General features: G+C 41.3%; 1 protein-coding gene across 3 annotated transcripts in view; it reads left to right on the top strand.

Moving 5' to 3' along the window:
• Positions 1-8,139: 8,139 nt before the first annotated feature.
• Positions 8,140-14,052, top strand: part of PCDH17 (protocadherin 17) — a 111,987-nt gene continuing 106,074 nt past the window's right edge. The window contains exons 1-2 of one of the 3 annotated variants that reach the window (XM_027776262.1): positions 8,140-10,491; positions 10,618-10,701. In XM_027776262.1, the coding sequence (XP_027632063.1) occupies positions 8,485-10,491; positions 10,618-10,701 (2,091 nt within the window). In that variant the 5' untranslated portion in view covers positions 8,140-8,484. Of the gene's footprint in view, positions 10,702-14,052 lie in introns of all 3 variants that reach the window. The other 2 variants (XM_027776263.1, XM_027776261.1) reach the window with 2 other exon arrangements.

Raw genomic sequence — 14,052 nt, 5'->3', positions numbered from 1 at the left:
GATTCCTTTTTTTAACATTTAACATGAGTTCAAAAACATCCAAGTAAGGGCAGGAATGATTTGTTTCAGATGTGTACTTGTTTGTGTATGCTTTGAAGGGGGGTGGGGGGACACAACAAACAAAGGTGCTTTACCTAAAACAAAACGTGCTATTTTGAGGGTGGCAGACAATAGCTGTTTAACAGCACTTGGTTTTCAATTGAACTGCTCTGAGTTTTTAAAAGATAAGAGGAAATAATATGCCTAGCTCACTGAGAAGAGGAATTTACATAAGCAGAACATAATTATCCAAGTAAGACCTTGTCGCTGAAACTTGGGAGGGTTAATGATTGTGATGATAATTAAAATGCAGAGGATTTGTAGAGCACTTATTTGCGTTCTGAAGAGCACGGTCTTCTTTTCGTATATTTTTCTCATTGATCTGTGTGTGATAGCTATATAACAGGCTGTTTAAATATCTCAGAATAATGGAAAGAAGTGTGTGAACTGTTATAACCACAAGTGATTATAAGCTTTTGCTTTTTGCCTCACCTGAAAGGCAGGACCTCCTGTGACACAGCTTTTTGAAACATCATTTCAGGTCATCATTGTAAAACTGACTCTGAGGAAAGAGTTTTTTTTCACCTACTGAATCAGATTTCCCGGGATCCCTCCAAGGACTGGTCTCTCGGCTCTAGAATTGTCCTAACGTGCTTAAATGTAAGAAATAATGGAATTGCTGTACCATGCATGAAATAATTGTATTATCTTCATTTTCAGCTTCAGCCACTTTATTTTAACAATCTAGAAGTCACGCCTATAAGTTAACTATTTCATTAATATTTTTCATCTGTTTTAAAAAGGAATATACAAATATTAAACAAATCTAATTTACTTAAGAAAAAAAAATGTCCCAAATGCCTAAATGTTTGCTTTATTGTCAAAGTGACCACAAGGGGGAGCTAACATGTAACTTCTTAATGGGGCAGGAGTGTTGAGATAGCATAATTAATTGAAACCTTTTATTTCTGGCTGTCAAGTCAGAAGTAGACATAAATATGCCATTTAAAATTTATGTAGCTCAAGATAATTTTTCTCAGGATTACATTTTGCACAAGGTAATCTTACTCCCCTTTTTACTGTAATACGTACTAATACATCAGACATACTACAACTTATTTATTTTTTGGTCTATTCCTTTGCCTATATGGTTTAGTCTGTCTACATGCATACACAAGCACACACATGTACGATTTATTTTAATCATATTCAGTAAACTTCTCTTGTAAAACTTAAATATAAAATTTTAAAATTACATTTCAAATTTGTCTCTATACTTTAGAGTTTATGTTCTGAAAAGGGTATTCTTTTAACAGTTGATCATTGTTACTAACTTAGGAGTCATGTCCTTCTACTTACAAACTTAAAAATGTGTTTAAAATGCATGGACACCAGTTGCAAATTTAATTTATTTATTGTGTAAATTACAAATTAATTCCATGTAGATATAACTTGCATGTCTTTATAGAATTAATCTGGTAACTTTATTTTGAATGTTCATTGGTAATACACTTCCTATTCTGGGGAAGAAGGCATATGTATATGTACATGTTATATTGCAACATACATAATGTAAAAAGAAATATAGAAGAAAAACTAAACATATTATTTCCACTTAAACATTTTTATAGCAACATTTTATAATGGTAATTTGGAAAATTTTCATAGAAATTTAAAATACTGTTTAATTATAGAGATATTTTACACTCTCTTATTTCACTGTTACGTAGAAGAGATTAAGTTTTCAAAACATTTTAAATTATGAAGTATTTCTCCAGAAGTTTAAAAGTTATCATGAATTTGCATTTATTATAATTCATATTTATCATTCAAGAGAAAGATAAGTTTCAGCAACTGTCTCGTTACTGGTATGGATTTCACATTTGTTTGGAGGTAAGGTTTCTAAAAAAACCTTGATTAAGAAGACAGTAAATGGCCAACGATTGCACTTTAGAGGTGACCCATAAATATCTCTAAAAGACAATGGCAACTAGGAAAACTAGCTATGAAATGAAATACTATCAATTATTTGTGAATTTAAAGGTGAAATGGAAACATTTTATCCTTGTTATGTATAAGTAAGGTTAATTTTTTCATTTATTTTTGACAGTTGTGTTAAGAAATAAAAATAAACAAAACCAGGTAGTAAAATTGTAGTAAAAATAACACAAAGGAAAATAATGGAGAAAACATTTTGCATTCATATAAACAATAGCTATGTTGAAAATAGCATCAAAAATGTTCCTTAATATTTGTATTTCATTGAACTCAAGATTTTGGCAAACAGGGAAGGTTGCTGAAGAATAGTATAATTGTTTTTATGACTACATATCTAAACTCTCAGAGCTATGACTGGTAAAAATGTATTTTAAAAAATATCTCTGAGGCAAAATAAATAACTGAAGTTACATAAACTAGCATCTTTAAAATTATTTCTTAATAATAATAACACTATTAATTCAATAGTTTTAATGATGTGGGGGCATTAATTATTCTTTATCAGTGTATACAAATATACTTTAATGCTTTTCTGTTTCAAAACATTCCAATATCACAATCAATTTTCCTTTTAAACCCACCTAGGATAGCATAGTATTTTACTAAACGAGTGTCATATAAGCATTTCCAAATACTTTTCTTAGATGATGTGCATACATATTTTTGAATTAGTGTACCAGATCTATAAATGTTCAGTATATGTGTTTTTAAAAATGAATAACTTCGGTTTAAGGTTGAGACGATAATTTGTAATTATAAATAGTGATTATCAATCATACTGTTCTTGAGAAATATATGATTACAGGTTTCCTTCATTATGTGCAACACTGCATTTTTCTAGATTCTTCAACTTTATGTTATGTTTCCATAGCCTTCTATGGCATAAAAACCAATAGATGTTTAATCATATTTATATTCTCCCTGTTTCTTTTAGCTGAATTCAATATTGTATTTTAAACATACTTTAACAATTTCTAAATAATTTTATCATAGACAGAAAAGTTAGTTGGAAAAAGATAGGACTTTTGAGATGGTTAAAAATTAGGAATGATTATCATGTCTGGTTAAAAGTGGGCCAAATGATTAGAACTGAGATATCAGTTGATTCTATCTCTTTTAAAAATATGGATAGGACATAAGGATGAAAATCATTCTGGATACATGCCAGTCTTTGGCAACAAAATTTAATACTATAAGTTAAATAAAATATAAGTAATATATATCATACATTTTGCTCTCTGGCAGACATTCTGTGGTATTTGCCATAAGCATAGTAGTTCTTTTTCCATACACTAGGGGGAGATGTAGCATAATCACTCTGGAGGGGTGGTGAGCAAATCTATGTCTATGAAAATAGATTTTCCTATCACTGATTCTCTTCTTAGACACTGTGTTTTACCTCCCCTCAATTGCATAGCAACACATCTAAATAGGACTAATCAATAGACCATAATACCTTTCTTTGGAGTTATTTCATTCTCTTGCTATCCCCTTATGCTAAACCTCTACTAAAGATATTCTGTGACTTTCCATAAGTTAATACATAATGCAAAAAAAGGGATAGATATGTCTATTTTAAAAGTAATTATTAATAAGTGAATGTGTAATCACTACTTATTTAAGTTAGTTGCTGCTTCAAAGCCTCAAAGCAAGCCTTGGCTTCCAGGGTACCTGTGTTGAGACAGAAGTACTAATTCACAAATAGGTATGAAGTTCAGACTTTGCAAGGCAACGTTATTAAGCATCCAGTTCACAAATATAGGTATGAAGTTCAGACTTTGCAAGGCAAAATTATTAAGTATCCAGTTCACAAGACAATCTAGGATTCTAGAAAGTTCTAGTTCCCCTGTTTAGCACAATATATGCATGACAAACTATTTAGAAAATACAGACAGTTTAGGATTTGAAGGTCTGGCTCTAAAGAGCTCTTTGAATTTTTAAATTGTTGAGAGTCTCTTAAGGGAGTGTTGAATTCTGGATACAGATCAGACTGCAAATTCAGACTATAGGTTATCTCATTGAAGCCTCCAGGAAATAAATAGCTCCTTTACCTGAATCTTTAAGCAATTATCCCAACAACAATCTTCAGAACTTTCTTGTAATTGGTCTGGATTTGATTTTCTTTGAATCCTGAATGATTCATGTTACAGACTTGTACGTTAGTCATTCACAATTTATAAATGGCAACATAACTTCAGTATTTATGAATTGCAATCAATACTCTAGCAATCAAAACACTCACCTTTTCTATTTCAATACTTCAATTTTCCTTTTTGTTCTTAGCGCTTTCCCAGAATTGCTGGATCACAAGCAAACCAGTCTTCACTTGCAGGTGTTTGTGGTAAGTTTGGGAAGAAAGAATCTCTGAGATTAGAAACTAAAGTTGGAGACCTGGATGAATCTAGAGAGAAAGTGTGTGTGTGTGTGTGTGTGTGTGTGTGTGTGGTAATGCTGGTGGTAGCATTACTCACAAAACAGGAATTTTAACAGATCTCCTGATCTGTCAGCTTTCATGTTTTACAGTTCCGTTTCCATGCATAGACAATTTAACAAATATGGCTATTGACAGCTATTTGGTCATGAGATAAAATTTAAATTGCTATGTGGAACTTTAGTAACAAGGATGAAGGTGAAAAAAATACCAAAACTTGTGTGTGTGTGAATGTGTGTGTGAAAGAGAGAGAGAGAGAGTATATGTTTGCTTTACCTTGAACCTGACCTAAGATGGGGCTTAGAATAACAAAAATAAAGGCAAACCCTAAATATTATGCAGCTAGTTTTGTGTCTTAACGAGCTACAAAGCTTGTATTTACAGTGAGTTTCTCTCCTTAAAGGAGAGGCTCATTTTCTCTGAGGAGACAGGGCCTCTCTTTCAAAGGGCGTCTGCTTTTCTTCTGAAACACTTTCATAATCAAGTGACTTTCCTTGCATGGGTCCCTGGGGACTGCTGATTTTTCTCTGAGGATGAAGAAAGTTACATATTGATTGCTATTGCTCGCGGCATGTTTGCACCAGCGAGGGCAGAAGAGTGCTTGCGCGCACCTTTGAATTCACACATACTCTTGGAAATACACAACGCACCCCATAGAAACTCGCGCGTGCACACGCATACACATACACACACACACACCCCTCCGCACCTCATTCAGACGTGTCCGCGGAGTCGGGAAATCTGTGCCTCACTTGTCATGGGTGTGTGTACGTGACAGCTTGTCTGTGTTGTGTGTGTGTCTGTACAGAAACCCATTAGGAAGACCGCAGCTACCCTATTCTGTAAGCAAGCTGCGATTCCCATTCCTGTGCACAACGAACCGAAATATAAAAAAAAAAATTAAATCGCTGTCAAACTTTTTTGAAAATTCTCTTTTCCGGAGGAAGACGGTGAAAGAGCTTCTCCTGGTAGTTAGAGACCCGGGAGACCCGGCGGCGAGACCCCGGGGCGCCGTCGCCACAGCGGAGCATGGGGCTAGGGTAGCCCGGCTCGCTGGTTTCCCATCTAACTGATCTAATCAATGACTCTGAAGCGCTGGCGCTCCTGGCTCCGCCCCCACCAGTCTCTTCTCCACCTCCCATTGGACACAGGCCGAGGAGGCAGGGCCTTGCTCCTCGCACGGATTGGTTGGCAGGGAATCAGTATCAATGTTTAAGCGGCGGCGTGAGGTGAATAGAGTCAGTCAGCAAGAGACGCTGGGGAGAGAGCAGGGACTTCAAGCCCCACGGATGCGGCAGTGGCAGAGGGAGGCTGGGGAGACGCTACTCCAACTGTTGAATTGAATTTTCACCTTTCATTTCCTCCCCTGCTTTGCTTGCGGAGATGGATTTATTTGCTTTGAAATCCACACGTCTTTCTCAGGCTGTGGGGTGATCCTGACAGGCACCAGATTGAAAGAGACCACCCGTGACAGAAAAGGAGGAAAAAAAAAATTAAAACCTTTCACAACAGACTGCACAATTAACTATGCACACCGGTGCTGGACTGTGTGAATAAAGAACATTGAGAGGAAAATCTTGAACTGTGATGCGGGGCTAAGCCGTGACAATTACTGGAAACCTGATTTTCTAAAATTATTTTTCCAAGACTCTGAGAGATTTGGGGGTGCTTCACGCCTAATCAAAAGGAGAGGTGTTTTTCCAAAAAATAAAATAAATACAACTAGGAAAGCAGACGCCTTGTTTTCCAGAGCCTCGGACTCCGGCAGAAAGAGGTAGAGTAAAAGTGCTGCTGGATTCAGCTTCATCTTCCTCCCTCCCTCCCTTTCTCTCGCTTTTTTCTTTTCCCCCAAAACATGAATCTGGTTTTTCTTTCTATAGAGTGAGTCAGAGAAAGCGTTAGAAGAAGCTGCAACTAATGTCTGTGAAGGGAGGACCATGAGGCGAGAGTGAATACGATTCGTTCCGCTGCTTCTGACTCATCCGGCAGATCGGAACACCTGCATTTCTGGATGTGTCATCCCCGTATGTCGAGGCGCCTCGAGAACCCGAAATAATGTGTAGACAGACCTGTGCCTAACATCCTATCGGAGGTCGCTCTCCAGGGTGGGCGCCCCTGGCTGGACCGCCTCGGCCGCAGCTCCTCACCCCCTGCCCTCCCCGAGTCGCCCAGAGAGACTGTGAGAGGGAGACTGCAGAATGCATCACGCCAAACCTTGATGTGTTTCTTTCATACAACCCACTCCTCCTACTAGAACATTTTTTTTTTCCGCACTTTATTCGCTTCAGATATTCCCCACTTTTATTCCTCTCCAAGGTTTTCCTTTCTAGATGAAGAGGATTGGGAGGCTGGGCCATTGGAAGGAGATGCTGAATAGAAAGAAAAGAGAGGCACTTGACAGCCCAGCCCTGTGAATGCAGAGACTGTTTCCCTTCTAGCAAGAGACAGGGAGAGTGTGTGTGAGGACTGGGAGGGTGGCTCCCCCTTCCTTTTCATTCCGCCTCCCCTCCCCCTCCAAATCTGCACGTCCAACCATGAGTTGCCTGTTGATTTCTTTTCGCCTGGGAAGAAAAGCAAACTGGAATTAAACTGCATAGAGAGAAGTCCTTGCTCACTGACAGAGGATGGGATGGTAGCGGCAGCTACTGGCTTGGCGTAGAGAAATCACAGAGTGTGTTCTACGAACAGAGGCGGAGATATATCTATATATTGCCCCCTCCCAGTAGACTTACACCGCAAATGCTGATCAGGCTGTGGCTTTCTTGATTTCGGGGGAGAGCCTTTTCCAAGGAAGAGAGGGAGGAGCCTGGTTGGGGGGAGGAAACTACAAATCGGGACACTAGTTCTTTGCGCTGCATTTCCTCCCCTCCCTTTGGCTGCTCGGAAAGAAGAGAGAGAGAGAAAAAAAAAAATACGCTTGGCTGGGAGATGCAGTCCGCCGCCGCCGCTGCCTCAGCCAGCAATGCAAGATTAGATCTCTAAATGCAGCAAAACACTGCCTGAAAACACACCAGCCCGCGCAGCAAGCAGACATTTCACGGGGCGCCGGGGAAGCTTCAAAATAAATCTGTGACTCTCTCGTTACTGCTCCTCATCCCCATTAATTTCATCACGGGAGACGAGTAACAAGTAAGGATTTCACTTTCGGATCTGCCTGGAGACACACCTCCTCGCACCCTCCCCCACCCGATGTGAAGAGTATTCCGGAGGCTACCGGCGGGAGTGGATTTGCAGCGCCCTAGCGGGAGCGAGGAAAACCTACTGATTCTTCAGCTCATTATCATCACTCCCAGACGTGATTTCCTTCTTATCGCCAACCTCATCGCTCAAGTTTGAGCCTCCAGAAGTCCGGGCGGGAGAGACAAAGCCCGGAGCTCGCCCCCAGCCGCAGGGAGCCGCCGCCTTGCTCTGAGCCCCTGCAGCTCCGCTGCGCCGCTGCTTCTCACCCAGTGCGGATGCTGTAGATCAACAGGTTCAGGGAACTTCAGCGGAATAAGGAGAGATCTCCGGGTGCCGCAGCCGGGTGAGAAGGAAGCAAGGACCCACAGACTTGTGGCTCGCGCCGCGCAAGCACGCCGCACCCGGGCCCCAGGCTGGCGCGCACCCACCCGCTAGCCCCACCAGTCGGACTGCTCCTGCCCCCACCCCACCGGTCTGGGATGTACCTTTCCATCTGTTGCTGCTTCCTTCTATGGGCCCCTGCCCTGACGCTCAAAAACCTCAACTACTCGGTGCCAGAGGAGCAAGGGGCCGGGACTGTAATCGGCAACATCGGCAAGGATGCTCGACTGCAGCCGGGGCTTCCGCCGGCTGAGCGCGGCGGCGGCAGCGGTGGCGGGCGCGGCAAGTCCGGCAGCTACCGGGTGCTGGAGAACTAGGCGCCGCACCTGCTGGACGTAGACGCCGATAGCGGGCTTCTGTATACCAAGCAGCGCATCGACCGCGAGTCCTTGTGCCGCCACAACGCCAAGTGCCAACTGTCCCTCGAGGTGTTCGCCAACGACAAGGAGATCTGCATGATCAAAGTAGAGATCCAGGACATCAACGACAACGCTCCCTCCTTCCCCTCGGACCAGATCGAAATGGACATCTCTGAGAACGCTGCCCCAGGAACCCGCTTCCCCCTCACCAGCGCACATGACCCCGACGCCGGCGAAAACGGGCTCCGCACTTACCTGCTCACCCGCGACGACCACGGGCTCTTTGCACTGGACGTGAAGTCCCGTGGCGACGGCACCAAGTTCCCAGAGCTGGTCATCCAGAAGGCGCTGGACCGCGAGCAGCAGAACCACCACACCCTGGTGCTGACTGCGCTAGATGGCGGCGAACCGCCGCGCTCTGCCACTGTGCAAATCAACGTGAAGGTGATCGACTCCAATGACAACAGCCCGGTCTTTGAGGCCCCCTCCTACCTGGTGGAACTGCCTGAGAACGCCCCGCTGGGCACTGTGGTCATAGATCTGAATGCCACCGACGCTGACGAGGGTCCCAACGGCGAAGTACTCTATTCTTTTAGCAGCTACGTACCCGACCGCGTGCGGGAGCTCTTCTCAATCGACCCCAAGACAGGCCTGATCCGTGTTAAAGGTAATCTGGACTATGAGGAGAACGGGATGCTGGAGATCGACGTGCAGGCCAGAGATCTGGGGCCTAACCCTATCCCGGCCCACTGCAAGGTCACGGTCAAGCTCATCGACCGTAACGACAACGCGCCGTCCATCGGTTTCGTCTCCGTGCGCCAGGGGGCGCTGAGCGAGGCCGCCCCTCCTGGCACCGTCATCGCCCTGGTACGGGTCACTGACCGAGACTCAGGCAAGAATGGGCAGTTGCAGTGTCGGGTCCTGGGTGGAGGAGGGACTGGAGGCGGCGGCGGCCTCGGTGGGCCCGGGGGTTCCGTCCCCTTTAAGCTTGAGGAGAACTACGACAACTTCTACACAGTGGTGACTGATCGTCCGCTGGACCGTGAGACTCAGGACGAGTACAACGTGACAATTGTGGCGCGGGATGGGGGCTCACCCCCTCTCAACTCCACCAAGTCGTTCGCGGTCAAGATTCTGGACGAGAATGACAACCCGCCTCGTTTCACCAAAGGGCTTTACGTGCTGCAGGTGCATGAGAACAACATCCCAGGAGAGTACTTGGGCTCTGTGCTTGCCCAGGATCCCGACCTGGGCCAAAACGGCACAGTATCGTACTCCATCCTGCCCTCGCACATTGGCGACGTCTCCATTTACACCTATGTCTCTGTGAACCCCACCAATGGAGCCATATATGCTCTGCGCTCCTTCAACTATGAGCAAACTAAGGCTTTTGAGTTCAAGGTGCTTGCTAAAGACTCCGGGGCACCCGCGCACTTGGAGAGCAATGCTACTGTGAGGGTGACAGTGCTGGACGTGAATGACAATGCGCCAGTGATCGTGCTGCCCACTCTGCAGAACGATACCGCTGAGCTGCAGGTGCCCCGCAATGCTGGCCTAGGCTACCTGGTAAGCACCGTGCGCGCCCTCGATAGCGATTTTGGCGAGAGCGGGCGTCTCACCTACGAGATCGTGGATGGCAATGACGACCACCTGTTTGAAATCGACCCCTCGAGCGGCGAGATCCGCACGCTGCACCCTTTCTGGGAAGATGTGACACCTGTGGTAGAGCTGGTGGTGAAGGTGACAGACCACGGCAAACCTACCCTGTCCGCTGTGGCCAAGCTCATCATTCGCTCCGTGAGCGGCTCCCTGCCAGAGGGGGTACCGCGGGTGAATGGCGAGCAGCACCACTGGGACATGTCGCTGCCGCTCATTGTGACTCTGAGCACTATCTCCATTATCCTCCTAGCGGCCATGATCACCATCGCCGTCAAGTGCAAGCGTGAGAACAAGGAGATCCGCACTTACAACTGCCGCATCGCCGAGTACAGCCACCCTCAGCTGGGCGGGGGCAAAGGCAAGAAGAAGAAGATCAACAAAAACGATATCATGCTAGTGCAGAGCGAGGTGGAGGAGAGGAACGCGATGAACGTCATGAACGTGGTGAGCAGCCCCTCCCTAGCCACCTCCCCCATGTACTTCGACTACCAGACCCGCCTGCCCCTCAGCTCTCCCCGGTCGGAGGTGATGTATCTCAAACCAGCCTCCAACAATCTGACTGTCCCTCAGGGGCACGCGGGCTGCCACACCAGCTTCACCGGACAAGGGACTAATGCGAGCGAGCCCCCTGCCACTCGGATGTCCATAATTCAGGTAGGAGTCTTTTAGCATGACTGGGACTTCACTTTATTGCTGGTTCTGGAGCTGTCCTGAACCTCTGGAACAGGACAAGCCACACTGCCAGCAGCAGTGAGAGGGGAAAGTTAAAAAATGAGAATGGTTTACACTTTTGACACTGTGTGTACATCATATTCTCCACATGTCCCCTCCCATGTAAATAGTCTAAAATCTAAAAGATGTAAATGTCTTAATTCTGGTGCAATTTAAAAGTTTATTTTTCTAGGTTTAATCATGTTAGCAGTGCTCAGTATTCAGTTTATTTTATTTTATTTTATTTATTGGTTTACATTTCTTTCCAGAAGAAAGGATTCCCAGAGTAGAAAGCCTGTTGTTGGTTAATACTCTTAGCTCTATTAATTTTTTATGCCAAACATAAAATTTATACTCAAATAACAAGAAATGAACTTCCTGAAGTGGAGAAGAGCAACCAGTCTGAATTCCATAGCTTGAATCAATTTGAATTAAGTATGCATCCTCCCAATAAGTCAGTTTGACATAAAAAAATGTTTTAAAAGACATGAATCTCATTTTCCATAACTAAAACTAAAAGTTTTCTTGCTAAAACTTCAGCATAATGCATTGGTGCAGCTCAATGAGTTATACTCTACACTTCCAAAAGTTTGAATAAGTACAAGTTCCTGATGATCCCTAGTAACTATCTTTAAAAAGTTTATTTTGCTTTTTTTTTTTTTTTGGCCTGTGGTTCCCTGATTTGTTTCTTAAAGTGACTGAGGAATGAACAAAGTACACAAGAGGGTCATAGGCTCATTTTGTGCTATTGAAAACAGGAGGCAAAGTTGCATTGAAAGTACTTTATGTGCCAAACAGAATTTCATGGTGCACTTATTTTGAATACTGTCTATATTTAATATGGATATTTAATATATATTAGATAGTTTGACTCAAAGTTATTGATAGAAAACAACAACTAAAAGATGATCCAGTATGGACAACAGGTTCTAACAGCAGATAACTGTATTGTGCCTGGTTTCTTTTTCCACTATTGAGTGTGTCACAGAAAAACTTAATTTTTGCTTACTATGAATGTGTGTTGCTACAGATTACTCTGGAAGAGTAGTACTTGAAATTTGAAATTGAGCTTAACTAAAAGTGACATTTTGGGAGGAAGATTAGTTTGGGGCAAATGGAAATAATCTGTTCATGATTTTATGCTTTGAAAAGCAAAGGATTTTCAATGACACTTGACTCAATAATGTTTTTATTGTTAAAATGAAGTAGTAAAATTTTATAATCTTATTTTGTCTTTTATAACAAATGTACCAAATATTAATACTTAGCAAAGCATATATTCCTATAATAATATCACTGTAAAACAGACTCTTAACATTTGATGCTACTAAATACCAAAGTATCAGTAGTAGTATTAAATACTGCTTTTTATTCTGTTTACTGTACATCAATAATCATGATTTCAGGTCTATTATAAACTGGAAAAAAACCTGCTTAAAAAACAAGTGGCTTCTATGAAAGTTTTTCTGTGACTGTGTAAAATTGGTATTTATATAATCAATATATCTTTAATAGGAGATCTGTTCAAATATACATTTATAAATCTGATGCAATCATTTCATAAATGCATATGGTATATACCTTTCTTTTATTTTTCCATTGACAAATACAAAGATTTCATGGAGGGTTAATTCTCAAACTTCTACTTCAAGTTTTGTGAGTTGAATTCTTATTTAGTTTCCAGTAAAAATGAAGTTAGTACAGTCCTCTCAATAAGCTTGATTCCTTGGCCAGATTAGTAAGGAATAATTAATCCTGGGTTGAAATATTCAGCTTTTAAAGGACAGTGATGCACGTACTATTTTTATGCTCTGCTGTCCTTTAACCTGGTCATTGCTTCAAGATCAAGTAATGAATAATAATGATTATTCCTCTTATTAGCAGTAAACTTAAGCAAAAGCAAAACTGTGTGTGTCTGTCTCTCTGTCACTCTCTCTCACACACTCATATTTTAAGCAGAAAACAAAGGACAAACTTCCTTGCCATTTATTTTTTTCTTGAATATTAATCTACACTATAACAACACAAAATGATAGTTTAGCTTTGATTTTAAGTCCTTGAATTGTTTTCCTTTCAGAGTGGCTTAATGTCCCATATTGCATCTGCTCTGGAAATAACCTCAAAATAAACTGTTAAAATAGTATTAAGACTCCTTGAAATAAATTCAATTTAGATACTAAAAAAAAAAATAGTATTAAGATACGCTTTTTTTTTAATCAAGTTTTTTCAGTCCGCAAAAGAACATTTTGTAACATTGTTAATTGCCTATAAAATGAAAAAAAAATGGATCAGGTTTATCTCTTATTATGGAGAACAGCGTAATTAACTAAATAGACTATATATTTCTCTTTCTCTTTTTTAAACTAGTGTGCTAAATCACATTGTGATAATGTGGCATGTTTAAATTAAAGCATTCGGGTATCCCATAGTTTTGTTTGAAGTGCATTTTTTTAGTGCATGTGTGTAGTACAGCCCACTAAAGAAATATATTATTAATCTCATCTGTACTTCTGAAAGAAGAATCTGAGTCTATGGCATTTAGACTAACAGCTGTAATATCCAGTTCATATTTATTTTCCAGCTAATCGTGCATTGTTTAGAATGTGTACACTGTTCGGCTAATTCCATGAATCAGCTGAAAAGAATTTCAAAATTCTCTTGAGATACACTGGTATAGTGTGATGATATGAGATTTAAAAACTTCATGATTTATAATCTCATGTTGTAGCCAAAGTTAAGGTTTTGTTTAAGTATCAAGGAATTTTCTGTAGTTCACAGGGCCTAATGTGTTAAGGCTAATGTCTTTACATTGTTCTTTGACACAAGAGGTTTTTTTGTTTGTTTGTTTGTTTGTTTTTCTGAATCAGGGTACAGAATAATCATGTAAACTGGTGGAAAAACAGTGGTATATGAAAAGAGACTTTATTTCAGGTTTTTTTTCAAGTTCCTCAGACTTAAAATCAATCTGCAAAGGATTTAACCAAGAAATTAGTGACTAAAATTTACAATAGTGTAATTTAAAACAACAGATAATAAACATTTAATAAACATTTTATTTTAAAACTATTAAACTTACATTAAAGAATAAGAGCATAGATTTTATGATAATTAATGCAAATATATTATTATACAGATGTATAAGAGCACTTTCATAAGAGCAAATTCCATGCAACATTTTATATGTCAATATTAAATACACAGTCAGGTTGTAATTGTCACTAATTCTCAAAGCTACTAATGGTGGCTTATCAAAAATGAGTTGTTAAGTCTCAGGGTGACTTCTCAACAGGTGTT

This window comes from Tupaia chinensis, unplaced genomic scaffold (genome assembly GCF_000334495.1).
Source record: "Tupaia chinensis unplaced genomic scaffold, TupChi_1.0 Scaffold000654_1, whole genome shotgun sequence".
Lineage (NCBI taxonomy): Eukaryota > Metazoa > Chordata > Mammalia > Scandentia > Tupaiidae > Tupaia > Tupaia belangeri.
The sequence above is the reverse complement of the archived record's forward strand: the minus strand, read 5'-3'. Positions and strand labels throughout refer to the sequence as shown.